This window comes from Bactrocera dorsalis, chromosome 3 (assembly GCF_023373825.1).
Source record: "Bactrocera dorsalis isolate Fly_Bdor chromosome 3, ASM2337382v1, whole genome shotgun sequence".
Taxonomy (NCBI): domain Eukaryota; kingdom Metazoa; phylum Arthropoda; class Insecta; order Diptera; family Tephritidae; genus Bactrocera; species Bactrocera dorsalis.
Window position 1 is genome coordinate 63,500,959 of NC_064305.1, and position 22,347 is coordinate 63,523,305.

General features: G+C 37.8%; 1 protein-coding gene across 1 annotated transcript; it reads right to left on the reverse strand.

The window, feature by feature from the left end:
- Window positions 1–1,356: 1,356 nt before the first annotated feature.
- LOC105233668 (membrane-bound alkaline phosphatase) lies at window positions 1,357–5,366 on the reverse strand. The gene is made up of 3 exons (XM_049450945.1): window positions 5,206–5,366; window positions 1,899–3,085; window positions 1,357–1,827 (listed from the first exon to the last, which is right to left on the reverse strand). The coding sequence occupies exons 1-3, from the start codon at window positions 5,276–5,278 to the stop codon at window positions 1,498–1,500; spliced, it is 1,590 nt and encodes a 529-aa protein (XP_049306902.1). The 5' UTR covers window positions 5,279–5,366; the 3' UTR covers window positions 1,357–1,497.
- Window positions 5,367–22,347: the final 16,981 nt, after the last annotated feature.

The window sequence follows — 22,347 nt, forward strand, 5'->3', positions numbered from 1 at the left end:
ATCTTCTGCATACCTTTTCTCTTGAAAAATCGAAACGTCGACTCTTCAAATGTTGTCACCGTCCATGCCTCAGCACCGTTCAGCAGAACGGGGAAGATGAGTAACTTATAGAATTTGGTCTTCACTTCTCAATTGCCTACTCATTTCGAGGTAGTACCTGTTGGCAAGGGTTATTCTGCGTTAAATTTTGGGGCTGATATTGTTGTTGGTGTTAATAGTGGTTCCAAGATAGACGAAATTATCTGCGACTTCGAAGTTATGACTGCTAACAGTGACGTGGGAGCCAAATTGCGAGTGCGACGACTGTTTGCTTGATGATAGGAGATATTTCGTCTTGCCCTCGTTCACTACCAGACCCATTTGCTTCGCTACCTTATCAATTCTGGAGAAAGCAGAACTAACGGTGCGGTTGTTAAAGCCAATGATATCAATATCACCGATTTAGCTCCGCAGCCCTGATTATTTTCTCCGGGACTAGATTGAAGAAGTCACACGATAGGGAATCGTCTTGTCTAGAACCCGCTTTGGTATCAAACGGCTCGGAGAGGTTCTTCCCGATCCTGACGGAGCTTTTGGTGTTGCTCAATGTCAGCATAGAGGAAGTTCCTTTGCGTGCTGCCGATTGCGGCTTTAAAATAAGCGAAGAGATGGTGTCTTAAATCTACCCTAATACACTTATGCCAACGTTTTTTCCAATCCTCGAAACAGAAGGATTGAAAACGGTTTCCCCTGAGCGGTCGTTTGAGCTTACTGAATAGCCAGAAATCACGCGGAGCTAAAACAGGTGAATGCGATGGCGATGCGACGCTAAAGACGCATAACACTCAAATAGTATTCCTTGTTGACAGTGTGGCCGGTCGGAAGGAATTCGGAGTGCACTTCATCTCGATAATCGAAGAAAACTGCCAACATAATCTTATTTTTTGAATTGCTTTGATGTGGTTTTTTCGTCTTCGGCCCTCCTTAGCCACGATATTCGACCGATTGATCATTTCTTTCTAGGTCGTTGGCATCCAAGACTCATCGGCAATAATAACACGTTTCGGAAAGCATAGTTACACAGATGTTAACCCGACGTGGTTTTTTCGAAAAAATGTTTTCACTTTTCTTAGACCCAAATTATCTTTCAATATGGTTTTCATAAATTTAAATTAAATAGTCTTACTGCTGATTTAAGGAACCTCTGGTTATCTTCGATTAGCGAAATGAATTAGCAAACACTACCGATCCTCCGAGCAATCAAATGATATATGTATGTATGTAAGTACAATTTTCTGAAGTTTTTTTCATGCTGTCATAATTGAAAAATCCGTTAGTTATCTCAGGATGTGCTAACAATCTAAGCTGAACAGTCAATTCTGGTGCTTGATCCTACAATTCAGGAAAGGAATGACTTCTTTATTTTTTTATGGTTCAAAAAAGTTCAATTTTTTTATAAATACTTTGTGGTACACAAATGAAGTAATTGCAGTAAAATATTCATTTTAGACTTATAGTTTACAGATTAGCAAAAGGCCCAATATTGAGAGCGCGTGCCATCATAGCGGGTATATTTGATTGTTCATAGTTGCCGGTAAAATACTGAGCAAACGGCCCAGAAGCGAAAACACCCACATCATCACCACCATGAGTCTCCGAGTCCAAAGGCACTGTAGCCAAGTATTCAAAATTGACATTTTCGGTCTCTTCAGCGGTGATTTCGCTGCGGCCTGTCTTGTCATTGTAGGTGGTGCTGAAACCAGGTCCATTGGCATAGGATAAAATAGTGTATGGTAAACCATCATCGGCAAGCGCGTTGGACAAGCCAGTGATTGGTAGATCGCGATACTGCAAAGACACATAAATGAAGTGATAGCATTTTAACGGTATTACTAATATGTAATTGATTATACACTTACCGGGTAGCCATTTATGGTCATAGTGTGCGAATGATCCGACGTGACGACGATAAGTGTATCCTCCTCCGAAGTCATTGCACGTGCACGCTCAATGGCACGTGAAAATTCCACAGTATCCTCCAAAGATTTACGGGCACGTGTATCGTGATGTGCCATATCGATGCGCGCACCTTCAACAAAGAGGAAATAGCCATTCTGATTCTTTTGTAACACTTTAATAGCAGCCTCAGTCATTTCGGTTAACGATGGTTTGACCAGCTTGTAGTTGCTACGCTCTAAATCACCATTGTACGGGCAATGCGAGTTCGCAAACAAACCCATCAGATATTCAGTTTTATCCAAATCCACCAAACTCAAACCCTTCTTGCTCCACACATAAGCCGCTTGCTGATTGTTCGCTTCTTTATCCTTCAACCAATCCTGTATGAGATTGCGTCCATCTGTACGTAGACCAGGCAAGCCTTCCTCATCATTGACTGTTGTGTTAATGAAGTTGCGTCGCCCACCGCCCATAACAACCTTCAACTTTTTGCCCACATCCCATTCGACCAGCTGACGTGCAATATCCACATTATCCGTGGCGCTGCAGCCGTTCGCGACAACCTTGGCATCATTCTCCCAATCACGATTGGCCGTATGCGCATACACGCCAGCTGGTGAGGCATGTGTTACACGTGCCGTTGTCACTAGGCCCGCATCCTTGCCGGCATCTTGTGCCCACTTGGCAATACTCTCCACATAATTGGCTGGATTTTGACCGTCAATGCAATTGTAACGTTTCACTTTAGCATTCACACCAATCGTACCGTAGTTGGCCTTCACACCACCCAAATAAGCGGTGGCTGTGCATGCGGAATCGGCTACTTGACGATCAATGCAGTATGTCTTCGACAAGCCAAGGTAGGGGAATTGCTCGAAGGACAACTGATTTGAGCTGTCACCCATTAAATTGCGCGCAGCCGTGACTGTGTGCACCGACATGCCATCGCCCAGGAACATTATAACATTCTTAGCGACATTAGCCGTATCAGCCGTATTTAGCTTCGCTGCTTGCTGGATCTTGTCTTTGAGCGTGTCCTGTGCAAATTCATTCCAATAGCTGGCATCACGTTCAGCTTGATTAGTGATGTGCGATGCGGCGCCGAGTCGTGCTGTACTGCTGCGGGGTTGTACTCTGCGGGGATGTGCTGTGTGTGGCGTGCAGATAAATAATTAGTTATAAATTCTGTATACATGTACTATAATAATAAATGTTTAATTAATGGCGTTATGAAGTCTAAAGTAGAAGCATTGTTGAGTAGTCTGTTGATAAGCGTTGTGGCGTCTCAAGTAGTATTCCAACGTAATGATTAAATAAAATTTATTGTTATACAGGTTATATTTATATTTCCAGCTTTTTCTAATCACATTACACATATGCTGTGCTGTTTAACAAAGATCGGAATTGCAGGTAAAATAAATTAAACGCGGAAAGTTTCAACTGTTAGATAAGATGACAGCTCTAACTATAATTATTTATTAGCCTAGTTAACCAACAAAACTATCTAGTAAAGTAACTCGGTAAATAACAACACGCGAATTGACTAGAAAAGATAGGAAAACTTTTTAATATGAAGTCTGTTCCAAGCAGCATTGTATAGAAAGATCCTAAATTAGATTTTGATCGTTCGGTTTGTATGGCAACTATAGTGATATAATGATCGCATATAAACAATAATTTAAGAGAGTTTAGCGATGCATTAGATAATAGTCTATGCCAAATTTTGTGAAGATACTTTGTCATATAAAAAAGTTTACTATACAAAGATTTGAGCGTGTTCGGACTGTTTGTATGGCAGTTATATGCCATAGTGGTTCGATGGCGGTGGTACCGTCAACGGAGCAGCTTCTTGGCGAAAAGGAAGTGCGAAATTTCAGATTGATATCGCAAAAAACTAAGGGACTAGTTTACTTATATACAGACACTTAGACGGAAAGGCGGATATGGCTAAATGGTCTCAGCTCGTCATACTGATCATTTTTACACGATATACAGTTTATAGGGTCTCCGATGTTCAATTTCGGATCCTTCTAACATTGTGCCACATTTGATATATCTTGTTCAGGGAATATATATTGTGGCAAGTATAATTTAAGATCTTAATTCACCTTTCATGATACAACTGGGAGATCAATTTCCTTTTGGGTGTTACTAGTCCAATTTCGAGAACTCTGTAAGATTTAAACGATCTCTTTGTGACTAGATATGAATATTCCACTTTCGAAATCAACTACTAGCTTCTTCTAAACATTATTAGTTGAATTACCATATACTAAGACGGTCTATGTACATATTTAGCAAGTACCATCTTTCTTACAACCTTTATGAAAATTAAACTACCAAGAAAGTCTTTCGGAGATGAGTTTTTGCCTCACCGACTGTCTCTGATCACTAATAGCGCATATAGATGGTCTAGATTTGCATAGGAGATAGTTTATAGGTTACGAATATTTTCTATAAATAAGAGTAATTATAAGTGCTATCTGAATTTAAGGTGACTACTAATTTATATAAACACAAGGGTGTCCTTTTAAGTAGAAGGAAGCAACGAAAGAAGGAGTGCGAAACTTTAATCCGCTAAACCTAATCTACCTCAAACTCAAGACTCTCACTCCCATGAAACAACCTGATTAAGCATTACTTCGTAGGAGAGTAAGTTTTAAGTCTCCGCAATGGTACGGACTGATGGAGTTCGACACCCTGGATGTTAATGGGCGGCATACTGCCTTTTACTTTAGCAGGCTCGTTCGATATTGTTTGGCTATACTTACTTTTTTCTGAAAAAAGCCGCTCATTTGTCGGAAACATCAATATCGTATCACTATAGTATATAGCTGTCATATCAACAGAAGCATCAAAACGCAGTCTTTATACAACTTTCCTTTTTTTCTTAGTAAAAATTATATCAATCGAAATGGCCACCAGCGAACAAGCAATTTTTGTAGACTTTTATAATCTGATATATTTGCTCCAACACTTCTAGCACAAGTTCCAGAGGATTATTTTAAACATCGACGGCGTTATATTTTATATAGTTTATAGTTCCCTGACACATGAGTGTTCAGAATAATCCTTTAATAGATATTTAGCCAAAACTTCTTTTCTTCGCTCTAAATCCATGATGGATGCTTCTTCACCTAAATTTTGGGTTCATGATTGCATCTCCAAAAACTTACTTTCAAAAACCAAGAATTACAATTTTCGCAATTTCATACTTGCAACAACACAACTATCCGCTATTCCCGTTTAAAATCGTGCAATTCTCACCTCTGTCGCTTGACAATACCACATCCACGAAGACAGCCGTCAAGGCTAAGGCAAAGAGAAATGTTATGCGCATTTCTATAAAACACTTTCCACAACTTTGACGTTAAGACTGCGAATTTTGTGTTATTTGAGATCAACTTATGGAATTGAACTGAATGGTCAAATCGCAATAATGGCCAATACCACAGTTTTTTTTACTGTTCAGTCTTAATCTTATCGCACACGTGAAGAACATGATGTTAATAAATCAATATCTGAGACCATAAAATCGGTTTCTTAAATAATTGTATTAAACGCTCCTTTTCTATGTATTTATGATATAGAAACACAATGTTTTTTTATTAGCTTGATAACTACAATCAACGTAAAGTTGTAATGTTTTCGAGTTGTATGTTTGTCAACTTGACTGACGATTTTCAATTAGCAATTAATTTCTTATTTGAATACTATTTATTGCGATTAGGTGTTATCGCTAATCTGATTGGAAGTCTGAAGTAAAGAGCTTGATTTTGGTAGGTGAATTGTTATGACAGCTGCTGTATAGGAAGGCTGAACCGCCTTTCAGTGTACAACCTAATCTGGGTGCCGCATATATAGTAAAAGGATAGCCGGCAATTAGCTGGCCGACGAAATAGCCTGGCAGTGTCCAGGAGGCTGGGACCAGAACAATACATTGCAGTGGGGTCCCACATTATAAAGGAACTGCTCCGTGCGGAGGAGAGAGTGTTGAGAACACAGCATTGGCGGCAGCATCAGGAATGCGTCATGCCCAGCACTTTCTAAGAGGGTACAACGTTGCAAGGTTTAAGGAAATGGTTAATCTCCCCCGAGACAAATTCCGCGTCCTTCTTGCGCACTATAGGGGGCATTGCAGGCTCAGGAAGCACTTGTATGTATAACATCCGCATAGTCTCTCGAGCAAACTGCCGGTTCTGTAACATAGAACAAGAAACTCTAGAACAAGTGATTCTGGATTGCCCAGCAAGTTTGCAGTAGCAGGTTTAGAGAACCTCGGTTCCATGTACGTGGACAAAGATCACATCACCTCTGTCGCGCCCAGTAGGCCTCTGGAATTGTTCAGTGTGCTGAAGCTTTGTGACCATATGTGATATAGAGGAAGGAATAGACCATATCGCTCATTTGCAGCAAGACCGGCATAAGTCAAAAAAATCGATTCGCCAGAAAACGCGTTTAAAGTTTTCTACTTACTCCAACTTACACGGAAAACAGGAAATATATTCTCTTCTCAAGCGGAGCATATAAGAGGTATTCATATGAATTTTTCACTCAACATGAAGTATGATATAACGAACAATTCTGCAGCATTAACTCAAAAATCACGTTTTTTGATTTATGCCGGTCTAGCAGCAAATGAGCGATATGTCGCCGTGCAAAGCCGCAATTTTCATATCTATCTACATATCTGTAACAGCTGCTTGCTTTAGTAACCCGATCTAAATTTTGTAAAGATATCTTGTCAAATAAGGAAAGTTGTATGAAGACTTGATTTTGATCGTTCTGTTGGTATGACAGCTATATACTATAGTGATCCGATATCGGTGTTTCCGATAAATGAGCGGCTTTTTTCAGATGAAAAGGATCTGCGCAAAATTTCAGATCGATATCTCAAAAACTAAGTTACTTGTTGTCGTACTTATATGCAGACTAACGGATTTTGGTAAATTGACTCAGGTCGTCATTTGTATATATATTTTATAGGATATCCGATGTTTACGTCTGGGTGACACAAGCTTCGTGTTAAAATAATAAAAAAATAATAATCCGTCCAGACCAAACACTGACTTGACGTACCTCTACATAAAAGTGTATCGACCCCACTTAACGGCCCATTCTCAGGCCAAATGTCTTAACCCTTTGTGACCGTATTATTTTTATATACAAGTGTGGGTGTCATGTTGGTCGGAATTAATTTTCGTTGAAAAAACAGTAACAGGAAGTATGCAAGATTCACAATTCAAAAAAGTAAAATTTATTAATTATTTTCCAAACTTAAGATACTACATGTAATATGTATCATTTGTTTAAATTTATATAAAATCTATATTTTATAGTTCTTCATCGTGTGGTTTCTTTCAAAGCAGTCTCCGATATGAAGCTCTGGTTTTTGAGAACATGTGTCACAAAAATAGTTAGTTTGGTGTGGTTTCGCCTGAAATTTTTCTGTTTAAACATACGGACAATATTTACTTTTCACATCTTCATAGTGCCGCAATATATGGAGTTTGCCATTTAGTCTTTCCTCTGTATCTGAGAACGATGGTCTTCCGGGTTTTGAAAATATTTCATCACGAGAATCATCTACAAGTTGTTCTACCAATTTACGGACTAATATAGAATGTGACATAGGCGTCTTCTTTTCTCTTGTTGCTGGCTCCTTATATAATATGTATGCATCGATTGCGCTTATCTCTAATCCCCAGAAAAACATTTTTCTTCACCATATTATATACTCGTAATATAAAATCATTATGATTGCGCTTAAATCATGATACGTTTTGCTGTAAAGTCCTTACGGCCAGTTCCACAAGCGGATTAAAACTATGAGATCGTTTTGGCTTTTGACAGCTGGCGTTAATGAGAAGAGAAAATATGATTTCTCCTGAAATAGTGACGCTTTCGAGCGGTGAGTCTAAGTATTTATACCACTGCCCTCGTAGATAGGAAAATAAGAAAGTGCAAAGAAATACATATTGACATTTTATTGCTAATATTATAGGCATCCCTACTTTTATAGTCTCCTAAGCCCCTCATATACGAGTAGTTGCATAGTTTGATCCGTGATAACTTCTGTTTCAAAACTGTCTTACTTGCCAATTCATGTGCAACGTGTACAATGTGGCTTCCACAAACACATGTAGAAGCTTTGCAAACAGTTGTGTGGCACTGTCAGCATTACGGCTACACGTCCTACATGCGTGGGAAGTGCCATTGAAAATGGCGTTCATGCGGAAATAATGTCGCACATCCGTTGCAGCGCTTATGCTTATGACCTGTTTCTGCCAACTGCCAGCAGCTGCCATCAAAAAGACATTTTAATGCGTGAGTGTGTAGGTGACATGTGTGCTCTGCAGCTGACAAAAACATCAAAAGTTGAAGATGATGCCGTCGCCTAGTAAAAAGAGCCATTTGTGGGGGCAAAACATATGTACAATTATTCTGTGTGTGTGTGGAAGAGTGTGCCAAGAAAACGAGCATATGACAATATTATATGAATATGCGGTAACCGCAAGTGTCTGTTCAAATTTCACGAAGAAATTGGGGATTTGGTTGCCATTAAAATTTGTACACCTCTCGAAAGGCGGAGGACGCTGATTTTACAGCGAGGTGTGCGCTCAATATTCGAATGCAAATTGCTAACTGCAAGAGCTTGAATGTAAACTTAATAGGAGCGATTATTGCAGCTTTAGCTTGCATTAGCTCGTTGATATGCCGGAATATTAAAAAGAGCTTGAACTTTTCGTATATTAGACTTCAGGTACGAGTCCTTTTGATTTTACACTCCTATTTAAGCATTTTATAAAATTTTGTGTGCCTGATTTTGAGCGCAATCTATTAGACTTAAAAAGGTTAAAATCAAAAAATAATGAGAATAAGAATTTACATTCGGACTTTATGAAGCATTGACATTTTGTTACAAATTGGCGGCTAATGGCTTAATCTTCGGTAGAAGCTTTGTCAATGGGTTTTCTGCTGGCGATGGTCATATAGAGAACTCGACTTTTCAGATAAAAATTGAAGATCACTGATCTTAACTTACACAAAACTTGCTAGTAATGTACGGACAGGTTTAGCTTTATAACAAGTTTTCGCGAAATGACAGACTTGTTCTAAATAGTTTCAATGGCTGCCTGAAGTAATAATGAATTGTACATCGTTTAGTAGATAATGTGAATTTTCTGCAGATAATCTTTAAAGCGGATATGTGCAATAGTCGTGCTATTTAAAAAATGCAGTTTCTAAAAAAAATTTCCTAAAGTACATATATACTGTTAGACCTGAAGTCTTCGAAATGGCATATATTGAACGAAGAGAAACAATTTCGGAACTCTACCAAATTAGTAGTATCCTACTTTAAGTGAAACAAAAACATATTTTAATTTCCTAAAACATTAAGAACAATCCTCACTTTTCTTAAAATATTTTCCATATTCCCCCTCATTCGTTATACAGAAGTTGAAGGGAGATAAAAATCGAATTCGAGTATTTTTGGACAAGCGTTACCACATATCAGGATCACTATTTAAGCAAAGTTGTCTAGGAAAATATGTTTACTCAATTTCAAACTCTGAACATAATGAGAAGACAGGAATACCCATTGCCAATTTTTAAACGCTGAAAGAGGTCTACAGTTTGCTACGATGTTTGTAATACCCTAAAGGAAATGGCGAAGGTCCTATAAAGTCTGGTACATATATACGTATGTATGTATACAGAAGATCAGTATATAAATAATCAGCGTGATGAGGTGAGTAGGCTTAGTCATGTCCTTAAGTCTGTCCATCTGTATATAAGTGATACCAAGAAGCTCCTAAATTGTTGGACCAGCAATTTTGGGCAACTAACGGGTGATACAAGTAGAGGTACTATTTTCAATAGCCTTTTTTTGACAGACACAAGTGAGTCTTTCAGTTTTGTTTGGCATTTCATCATGGAAAAACTTACGTCTGAACAACGTTTACAAATCGTTCAACTTTATTATGAAAATGAATAGAACATGCCCAGCATTCAGTGAAAAAAATATAGCAATCGTAGCTGAGAGTGCACTCGAAGACCATGGAGAGTCGATTAGGCGTCGTTCGCAGCAACTCGGACTGACTTCCGGAACGATTTGGGCTTAACGGATGAACCATCTAAGACGTAGCAGCGACTAACATTTTAAAGAGATAATCTTCAAAAAATAAATGCCAAAGAATGTTCTTTCGATTGATAATAAATATTCTCCATTAAATATGAAGTTTCCGTGTTTTTCTTTAAAAAAGTAGGTAACCTCGAAATGGCCCACCCTAATGCACATACATGATTTAATATAGCACAGAATGAACGCCCATTGCTCGGATTATATTGCAGTTGAATTAACCCAAATTCTATTTACATGTCGTTATCCGTCATCCAAATTAAAAAAGGAGGAAAGCTAAAATAAAGAAGTCGAAAAATACTCGAGCGTTGTAAACATCATCAAATTTATTTAGCGCTCATTTACATAACTACGAATACATATAAATGGAACTATAAATAATACTTTAATATGTATGTGTGTGTAAGTAAGAGCTGATGCCAACGTTTCTGCGCCAACGTTGTTATTGTAAAGTAACCAAATAAAAATGAAAATTTTGCTTTTCTTCCTAATGGATGCCGACCACTTTCCAACCATGGAAAGACGAACAAAAGTGAAATGGAGTCGAATTATGTTAGTTCGGCAACAAAACGAACACGAAAATATGCAAAAATTCTCAAAAACACGAATTCATGTTGTTTTTGTATATGTGACGTGTATAAAATATTATATGAAAGCATTTCGTGAGGTGGTTTTTGGGACGAAAAAGTTGCAGAGTTGTTAGAAATTGGTAATAAAACACGTGCAAAGGTGTAGCCGGAAGGGCAAAAGGATCTGAATGCAGTGGGTTAATGGCTGAAAAATGTAAATTTTGTATATAAACTCACACATACCTTTATATACACGCTTATACCTACTTTTATCTGTAGGTGTGATGTTTATTAGTACGTGCTCCAAAGCTTGTGCGAGTTTTGGTACTTCGTAATTCAATTTTGCTTTGAACTTCTCTTTTGTCATGGGTGTTTTATTTTAGCGTGTAAATTATATTACAACAGTATAATCGCATAACCATAGTTACTCGCATATGTATGCGAAAATTTGGGATCCGAAAAAAGTACTAAAAATGTTGTAAAAGGATTTCTCTATGGACTTCACTGTTGATAGAATGAAAACAAAATTATTTTCGTATACTACTGTGGGCAAAAACTAGTAAGACTTTTTAATTTAAACTTCGCGCGAAATATCATTCGTCGAAATATTTTTTTTTTAGGTTGGTTGACTATCACTGACATCTGTGTCAAATGTCACATCAAAATCATTAGTGTTTAGTATACGCTTGTCTTTCTGAGGTACATAAAGTGCATTCGGCGTTGACAGAAGCAGACGATCAATTGACCGATTACTGTGGCGAAGGTGAGCCGAAACCGAAATCATAAATCAAAAATCAAGGTTATGTTGACAGGTTTCTTCGATTATCGACATGTGGTGCACTCCGAATCCTTTCCGACCGGCCATACTGTTAACAACGAACACTATTTTAGGCCGGAAATTGTGAGCTGACAACTCTTGGTTTCTACACCAAGATAATGCATCGTCGCATGCTGAATTGATTCTTCGTGAGAAGAAAATCCACAGTCTCCGTAAATGACAATTATTTGACAAAAAACTTGACATATTTGCACAACCAAAAGTATATGACACAGAAATTTCGTCGCTAATGTGGGAACGCAGTTTCTTTTTCGAATGCTTTCGTTAAGTTTATCAAAATCTATCACCACTAACTGTTGGAGCCATCCATTGAAATAACTATATTCCAATTTGAAGAACCAAAATGAAAACACTACAGAACCCACATAAAGATGATTGGCCTTATGGCTGAATGTTTGATGTCTGGAGCTCGAGACCAGCCATATTTCATTTCCATACAAGAACGTCCACTTCATTATTCTGAGTTTTGTGTTTCTGGAGATTTACGATCTTGCCATCTGTTGGAGTGAATGACTCTCATGAACTTTGTTTTTGCAATGCTTATCTCAGTATCCAGCTTTGACTTTTTCTTGCATGGCTGATAGTTTGAAGTTCAAATCGTCGAGTTGTCGTATTAGACACCATTCGATGCCTGCGTGCTTGTGTGAGCCTCATGACGTCGTTTATAACGACAGCGAAGTGATGAGGAGAAATAGAGCCGTATTCTGGTGTCTGTGGTGAATGGATTATTAATGTTTCCATTGTGCAGTCCTGACAATGTCGAGTCGTTCGAAGAAGCTTATGTCGGATTATCTTGTGGTGGGTTCCCTTTCTACTTAGTGTCAGCCAGATGGAGCTTGTGTACAACGTATACTATAAAACCAGCAGCGCCATTCCAGCAACTCCTCGACTAAGATGCGAAACGAGGTGGCTTGGTCAACACGGGTGGGGTTCAAAATCCAACGACGTTGTTGGGTAAAATTCGAAAATTTTATAAAAAAATCTTTCCTTCGATCATTCCTGAACCGACATATCAACTCTCACTTCTCAATTCTTCCAAGATAGATTATTGCAAATATTGAATCTATGTTTAATTTAAAATGTAACTTTTTTCTTATGTAACACTGGTTTTCATACAGATATGTAGGCGGAAATGTACCCACTATAGTTGATTAGTTGGTTGAAAAGATAGGCACGTAAGCTCCAGACCGTAGGCGGCTGCACAATATCTCTAAAGTTGGAATATTGAAAGCCGAGGAATATAAATATATCTTCTCATTCGGCTGCAGGCTGGGCATTCGCATAGGTAATATTCCAGCGTCTCATCATTCTCCGCGCACATCCTGAATTCCGCTGAATCGCCCTTTTTCCATTTTCTGAAGGTAGAATATTAAGGGCAGGTATCCTGTGATGACTCCTACAATGCTGCTAACCTCCCTCTTTCCAATGAGTAGCAGTTTTTTGGTCTGTCAACCATCAACACCCAAAGTAACTTTGTGGAATGCCCTATGTTCCTTCTGATCCAAGACCTAGGGTCCAGAATTTCAAACAACTCTTGAAGGAGCTGTGTTTCCAGCTGCCCCCGAGTGGGGCAGCTCGGCTACCTTTTCATCTCCTTCTATTCCAATATAACCGGGTACCCACATGATATAAACTGAGTTGCCTACTAAAGATCTAGCAATTGGCTGCTTGCATAACCTAACGTTTAGTTCCTCGTGGGTTTCTCCGCCGCATTGACATCTTAAATATTGTCGTGAACATTTTCTCATATCTTGAATGCCGGATGTCGAAGAGACCTCCTTTGTTGAAGTGGTTTTAATTACGCTTGTAATCCCCAGCAAACCGGCCCGTTCTCTTCTATAGTGGCAATACGCCACTATAGGGGTGGTAAACCCTACTTTGTGGCAATGGTTCTTCTGCAGGAATTCCATTAGAAGGGCTTTGGAAGCCCTGCTCTCAATGTATTTTCTTCAGCATAGTTTTTTATTTGGAATAACTTCGAGATATTTGAATAAGCTCTAGAGTGCAATAGTTTAATTAAAGTATCGTCCTTCTTGTGAAAACACAGATTTCTGTTTTCTCCGGATTAATAGTGAGTCCATGATCCTCAAGGGCCCTTTCTTTATGCCGGGATAAGCGATTAAGACTCAATCCTAAGCAGACGACAGTGAAGCCATCAGCTTGACAAATAACCTTGAAGTTCTCCCTGTCGAGGAGAAGTTATAATTCGTTTATCAAGGTGTCCAAAAGCAAGGCGGATAGGATGCCCTCTCGTAGTGTGCTTACGCTCACTATAATAGCAGAACAAATTTCGAGGTTTTGAAAAAATTTAATAAATTTGCACATATTTTTTTATATCAATTAATCTAATTACTTCGTTGAGCTGTTAAGTGCATACCCTTTTAATAAATTAACAACAAAATTAAATTTAAATCCAATTGACTTAAAAAATTTTTAAATAAATAATTTAAGTAACCTACAGTTAAAACGGTAATTACTTCACTCAGCTTAATTAAATATGTCCAAATAATTGAACAGAAGCCAATACCATTATCGGCGTGTGAATTGAAATGGGGGTCTGGTCTCGTGCGGTTTCAAATGTACGCGCCGACACAGTTTCCATAATTTTACCGTAATATGCATGTATATGGTACTCGTATGTGATTGTTTTGTGTGAAAATGTAAATTTAATTTAACTGATTTGTTTACTATTAGCTCGGTACATTTATTTACATTCGTAATCATTGTTATTGTTTTCATTGTTCGCATGTTCATTTGAATTCGAGTACAAAAATAACATTGCAGCAACAAAAGCGTGTCTGAGCGACATACGAGGGTTCTCCAATAAGACGATGAGTTTTTGAAAAAAAAAAGATGTTTAATGTCAGGAATGAGTTTTAAAATTGTGCTACCCTTTTTTGAAAAAAAAAACGCTTGCTAAGATAGTAATAACTCCTCAATTTAAAAGTCCACGACCTGACATAGTAAAACTATTTTTTTGGCAAAATTGGTTTTATTTTTATTCAACTAATTGTAGTTCCCTTTAAGGGTAATACACTGATTATAGTGACCCTCCAACTTTTCGTTACCATTTTTGTAGTACGATTTGTCCTCTGCTCCAAAACAAGTCTTAGTTTCGGCGACCACTTCTTCATTCGACGAAAATTTATTCCAGGTTTGCATTTTTGAGATCTGAGAACAGACAATGATCGCTGGGAACCAGAACTTTAGAATACGGTGGATGCGGAAGCAATTCGAAGCCCAATTCATGATTTTTTGGCATCGTTTTCACTGACTCTGACACGGTGCATTATCCTCTTTTTCTGCAAATAATTCCGTTTCGTCCTTCCAACAGTTTCGGCGATTTCGTCCTTAAAAGTTGCTATTGATGGTCCTTCTTTTTTCACGGTAGTCAATAAAAAAAAATTTATTCTATGCGCATCTCAAAATACAGACGCCAGAACCATGCCTGCCGACTGTTACCTTTTCCAAGTTCTGGAGCGGGTCACTCTAATGACTGTCGTTTGGACTTCGAAGCGAAGTGAAGGAGCCATGTTTCATCCATTGTCACATATCTACGCAAAAATTTGGGTTTACTAGGCTTGAACATCTCCAAAAAATGCTCCGAATCATCAACTCGTCGCGAGTTCCCGCGGCACCCAGTTTGCAAAGAACTTTTTCATACCCAAATATTCGTGAAGGATGCCTCAGCTCTCTCGAACAAATTCTCTTTACGGGTATCCGAAATTATTTGTGGGAATATTTTTTAATGTTTTTGTCGGTAACAACCTCTTTCGGGTGTCCACTGTCTTCCTCGGTGCTCATTTCGCTCGCTAAAACTTAGCAAACCACTTTTAAACGGTTGATTTCTCTGGTGTAGAATCCAAATAATGTTGTTCAATCTAAATCTTGGCCAGTATTTTTTCCCCAAAAAGCAATTCTTTATTAACTAACGGAAATCCTTTTGTTCCCTATTTTGTAAATTAACAATAGATTATAGCTAACAAAATATCATATAGATTTAATTTTTCTTTTCAATCGACCTGGCATCATGCATTCTTCGTTTAAATCCCATAGCATCATGCTAATAAATTTTGTAAGTTTCGATAAACATATTATTAGAGTTCAGAATCGATAAAATATTTTTGAGCCTGACTCACTTGGGATTTTTACATCATCGAGTGTCTTGGAAACTTTCTTCCGTACGTTCAATAAATCTGAATTAATTGCATGTTTTTTTCTGACTTAACGGCCCTGGAGAGTATTGATGACATGATAACTTTGGACGACAATTTTTTTATGAAATATCTTTAACAAATGGAATTCGGCTTACTTCGAAATATACCTTCCATTTCCTCTTCTCGCTTTCATTCGTTTCTGAATGTTTGATTACCGTTTAAAGTGTTGCTAGAAACTGCCAGTAAACACTTAATAACTCAATATTGACAACGAAGTAGATGGACAACCCACTGTTGGACACATCTGCACCGCTGGAATACCTTCAACCTTGGACACCGGGAACCTTTCGCTGGTTGGTCGTCTGATATCATTTTACTAATGTTTCAGTCCATTATGCTTAACCTTGTTTAGTTTTCTGTTTCTGGCTATTTACACTAAGTAGAATGAGAAGAAAGTTTCATTGTTAAAGAGTCCAGCCTCTGCCTCATCAAGCCAGCCTCGTATTATGGTACATTTCGTAATGAAATTACTAAACCAAAATGTAAATGCAAGCATAAATTGGCGATATTAACAATGAGTAAATTAACATAAAATTTGCAAATCCGTACACACATAAATTTTTTTATTTAATTTTATTTGATATTCAAATCGTTTATGATATATAGCTAATTAGCATATACATACATATGTAAATATAACTAAAGTCTATTTTGTGCAAATATTTCATAGCAAACTAAAAAAAATGCGAACAGCCTCCTTATACATGAATCTAAATGATAGAACTTCTTCCATCGAAGTGCTACCAGCAGATCACGCTTTTTCCATTTTTTGCCAGCTCAAATATGAGTTAAAAAATATATTCTCTTTCAAATGCTAGAAAAGTCACCATCGTCATCTTTTGGTGCTATAGCTCTTTGTGAGCTTCGGCCTCTGTTGTTGCTCATGTGCTCTCTAAACATCTCGGTAATTTGCTGTTTCATTATTTATTTTTTTGAGTTCGTCAATCGGGATATTTCCCTTGTTTTAGTGTTGTGGCACCTACAATTTTCTTCTGCGCTCTCCTGTTGGCTACTCTCGTTATATGAGCGAGCCATCTTGGTCGCTGCCCTTGAATAAAGCGTGTGGCATTTTTACTGCTTCAACGACTTTTCTTAGGATCTTTCTTTCGCAGACCTGCTGTTTAGTTTTGTCCTTTTCGTGTAGTATCCATTATTCTGCTCTATAGCATATGAGTAAAACTGGTCGAATGATGGTTTTGTGTAGGGCAAGCTTACATTGCCTATTTAGTAGTTTTAAGCTGTTTCATTAAGCCTGCGTATGACCTACGAGTACATATTGCCGGTTTGTATTCTACAAGTATCATCGATAATCAGGCTTGTTGAGTTATCGCTACTACATATAGTTGCAATTGCGTATTGGTAAGTCAGGTAACTACGTAAATCGCCTCCGCTTCAACTAAGTATCCTAGTTCGCCGAAGATAAGACTGCTGAGATAATTCAACCTCAGTAATCCAAAGCCTATAACAATGGAGGATAAAGTGCCTACATATTTCTACCTCATCCTCCTGTACCACATCGGTTATGTAGTGGCTAGTGATCCCGTTGTAACCAGGCACCCAAAGGTGTCTAATAATCTAGTAGCTTAATACTATTTCTAGTGGAAACAGACACTCCTTAACTACCTATAAGCGCACTATTACCAAGTTCGACACCAGTATTGCCGCTCTGCTGTCGAAGTGAATACCCACCTTCCTGTTAGAGACTGTCGAAGTGAATAATCCGCGTACCTGATAGAGGCTGCACTTCGAAGTAGTATATCTACCGACATCTTCATATAATAGCCACTTTTGTCTGAAAAACACTACAGTGGTCCGGTAGCCTAATACTAAAATTTACAGAGTGCTTCTTACAGAAAACTGACTCACCAATCTTCCATACCAGCCTAGACCTATCTGCGAAAAACTATTGCGTCTTTTTTCTAGTACCTCCTCCTTTTCGCGCGACTGGTTTCTGTGAGTGGTTCAAGCCGAAAACGCAGCGTTCGTTAGAGCAGAGGTGCGCGATTAAATTCTGTGTGAAAATCGATAAATCTGCTATAGAGACGCTTGATATGATAAAGCAGGCTTACCCAAATATTGCTTTGGCAAGAATAGATGTGTTTCGGTAGCACTAGGCCTTTTTGGAGGGCCGGGATGATGTCGCTTATGAAGACCGTGCTGGGAGACCTGCGATTTCGACAAACACTGACTCGTGTGCGCAAAGTTTTGAACTCAGACCATCGACTAAGTATTCGTTTAATTACCCAGATGTTAAATTTATAAAAATCTGTGGTTCATGATGAAAGTGCCCACTGACGACCAGATATTGCGGCGAGTGGAAGTGTGCAAAGAAAATTTGATCATGTGTGGAAGTGACCCCCAATTTTTGAATAAGTATGCACAGGTTACGAGTACTGTGTCTTTGAGTATGATTTCGCGACAAAGAGGCAATCTTCCGAGTGACACACGCCGGCAGAGGGGATCCAAGCAGCATGCATCTCGACTGTCATGGCTATTCCGGTGAATGCATTCCGTGACGCCTTCAATGCTTGGAAATCGCTGAACTACGAGTATGTCGTCATATATTTCGTACAGCTCATCGTTCCATCGGCTGCCGTATTCGCCATTCCGCAGAACATTCTCTCGAAAACTCATAACGCCGACTCTTCTGATGATGACGGACTTGTAGAGTTTGGTCTTTGTTCGTCGATGTGGACTTGACTTCTCAATTGACTACTCAATCCGAAATAGTTCTATTGGCAAGAGTTATTCTACGTTGTATCTCGAGACTGACGTTGTTGTTAGCGTTAATGTTGCTTCCAAGATAGACGAAAATATCTACGACTTCGAAGTTATGACTGTTAGATTCTTTCGACAAAATGGTTTTGTAATCCATCTTTTGCGTTTTTTTTTAGTTTCTTTAGAACATTTTCGAAATGCTAAGCAAACCAGATTTAAATTTTATATACGATTGTGTATTTAGGTTATTGACCACAGAACCTTGTCAACCCATCGAATTACGGTAAAGACTTTTTATAAAATATGTACACATGTGTATTTGTGTGTATGCACGGGACGTTCGATGTGGACACAATTATGCTTCAATCAAAATGCGAAACAATAAATTAATGCAATAATATATGAATTATTCACGCGCAAAGGTGTGGCACAAACATGTCCACATGTACATACAAGTAAATGTATTCCGAGGTAGAGAAACCAATAACAAATAGTTGTCTACAAATTCAGAGATATATGTATAGGTACATATACATATAAATGTCTGTATCTACTTTGCCCATATTGACTGCCATTGTCATATAGCAACCGGGTGAATCATTCTTCTTCCCACTATTTCGCATAAATTTTACATGAATCGGTAAATAACAATACCGAAGTGAGGCCGTGTCTCTATAGTCAAGTGAGGATATGGCTTTCAGCGCTTCGTACTTCAGGCAAATGCGTAGCTGTATGTTCCATTTACCATCCCAAATTAACAATTCAAATTGCAAAGAAGTAGGTCAGCGCGAAATAACAATAACAGACAGAATTGCAGAAACGTTTGATAAATACAATATATAGTAAGTCAGTAGCTTCCACCCAATATTTGCTAGATAGGCTGGGAGCTACTGAACTTCGCAACAGCTGCGGGTGCGTTCATGAAACTGGAAGAGAACGGTTTGTTGTTTTTTCATCTTATATAATTGCACCTTAATTGAAGCAATTGAAGGTAATTTCTTAGACAGCATTTGAATTATTTAAAAAAGGAAGGACAATACAAAATCTCTCTCTGATGAGTGGGCAAAGGAAGATACAATTGGCTTGTAAATAAAAAATAATAACTTCGAGTTCCCTACCTTTTTAAAGAAAAAACACATAAGCTTCAAACTTAATGGGAAGTGTTTATTATCATTTGAAAGAACATTTCTTGGCATTTATTTTTTGAAGATTTTCTCTATCAAATTTGGCCGCAGCTACGTCTCAGATGGTCCATTTTCGAATTTTCGATCACTCGTTCCAGCATTTCGACTAACTTACTGACGAATGACACGCGTGATTTTTTGTTCTAAAGCCTAAATCGAATCGGAATTATCTGCATAGACTTTCGATTTTCGCCGATCCATATTGATGGATATGTTCTCACAATTTTTGAAGAAATATAACAAAGCACACCAAACCGTGGATTTTTCTGAATAAAATGGCAGCTTTTGAATGCCTTCAGGCTGGTCTTCGTTCCAAATGCGGCAATTTTGCTTGTTTACATACCCATTTAGCCAGAAATGAGCCTCATCGCCGAAAAATTTTTTTTTCGAACTTTTCAAGTGCCCATAGAGCAAAGCGATGTCGCTTGGAAAGGTCGAGGCACTTCAGTTCTTGCATGAGTGTAAAATGCGCCAAGTCGTTATATACGTCGTCCCATATGTCAGTCCGAGTTGCCGTGAATGGCGCCGAAACGACTCTCCACGGTCTTCATGCACACTCTCAGCTACGGCTGATATATTTTCTTCACTGCGTGCTGGACGTGATCTATTTATTCGAATATTATTCAATAATGCATGCTGGGTCTCAAGTTGGGTGATAGTGTTGCGAACAGTATGCTCAGTAGGCTAATTATGTTGACAATAAGTTAGGCGAAGGACGCGAAACACCCTCTTTACAGAACGTGAATTTTCGTAATATTGTTGAACTATTTGTAAAAGTTGTTCAGGCGTTAGCGTGATCAGCCAAAAAAAGGCTTTTTAAAAATTACTTCTACTACGATCAACCGTTAATTGTTTTTCTCAGGTTTTAAAAAAATTATTTTGTCTTATCGAAAGTGAAGTTATTGGATTACCGCAGTATATATCGCTCATTTGCTGCAAGACCGGCATAATTCAAAAAACGTGATTTTGGAGTTAATGCTGCAGAATTGTTCGTTATATCATACTTCATGTTGAGTGAAAAATTCATATGAATACCTCTTATATGCTCCGCTTAAGAAGAGGTGTAAGGTTGGAGTCACCGTGTAAGGTTGTAGTAAGTTGAAAACTTTAAACGCGTTTTCTGGCGAATCGATTTTTTTGACTTATGGCGGTCTTGCAGCAAATGAGCGATATGTACTGCTGTGATCAATTTGAAAGGTGAATTTTCAGTTTCTACTTCGCGTGTTTTTCAAATCGATAATTTTTTTTTTTTGTAAATTGATAGTACTATTTTTATTATTTATTTTATTTTTATTATTTCACGTCAAAATATTCATCAGTATTTGAGATACGCGTCGTTTTGTGAGGCTCTAAAAGTAAATTGTTCGAATTTTATCTGAATTTATTGAACAAAGAAGTGCTATAATGCTCCATTTCATACTACATTGGTTTTCAACTAATATCGTGCCGCAACCATCGCATTCGCCTGATTTACCTTCGTGTATTTTCAGGCTATTCAGCAAATACGCATGACCACTCCGAGAACACCGTTTTGACTCAATTGAGGATTTAAAAAGCTGAATCGAAGAAAGCTCTAATGGCCATCACGACGGAGGATTTTTCCAAGTGCTATGATGGCTGGAATATTCGTTTGCATAAATGTATTGCAGCGGGAGGGGATTAATTTGAAGGAGAAGAAATGGACAAAATTCACCTTTCAATTTGATCACAGTAGTATTTCTAAAAGGACATTGGATTATCCAAGCACATACAAGTAGGTATTATTGTCCTGAATAAGTTAAAATATCAGAACTTCGCACTTCATATTATCTCATTATTAATTCCTCACAATTCCCATCCGAACTCTATATATACATATATATATGAATAAATCAAACTTCTCTACTAAATACTTCAGGTTTTCATCTCTAAATTTTGGTATAGTGAAAGAGATTTCACAATTTTATTAGTTAGAACAAATATTTTATGTAATTTATTTAAGATTTTACATCTATCGGATTTAATATGTATTATAAATTATATGGTATATGTACAAATTATGGATGCATTGTACAAGCGAACATACAGCACATACATACATTTGTAGATACATAAGTAATATAATTAATATGCACGATGGGGATATTAATCGGTCTTTCTTTAATTGGCAGCTCATCGATTTTATTGCGGGTTAAAAGTAATAAAGCTAGACAGCGTAAGGCAAAAATCGATTGCACTCAATCATTTTGGCATGAAAACTTGCATGCGAGCGCTTCTTTGTAAGTGTGAACGCAAATGTTTGCGAAAATTAATTACACACTTTACTTTATTTGCCCACATTCGTGACTTAATTCGACTGAATGCTATACCAAGTAAAAGAATTGAGTACAAGGGGCCAGCTTGTATGAAGAATTCAAAAACACAGTTATATACATAAGTACATAAATATGTGTAATAGACATTGTCTCTATATATATATATACTTATCTATAGGTTTACAGCTCTAGGTTGCGACCAAAATACAAATTTTATCCAAGCGGGATGTGAATGATAATACAAGGGTTCTCACAACGACTGCAGAATTTTTGGAATTATATTTTAAGGTACATTTTCTATAAAAGATTTCCCTCTGAATCCGACGACGATTGTAGTGGTCTTAAAAATAGTAAAAATCCTCACATGGAAACAAATTTGAGAGATATAAGTACATCACAAATATCGAGATAAAAGTGACCAATGTATCATATGTAACGGGTGATTT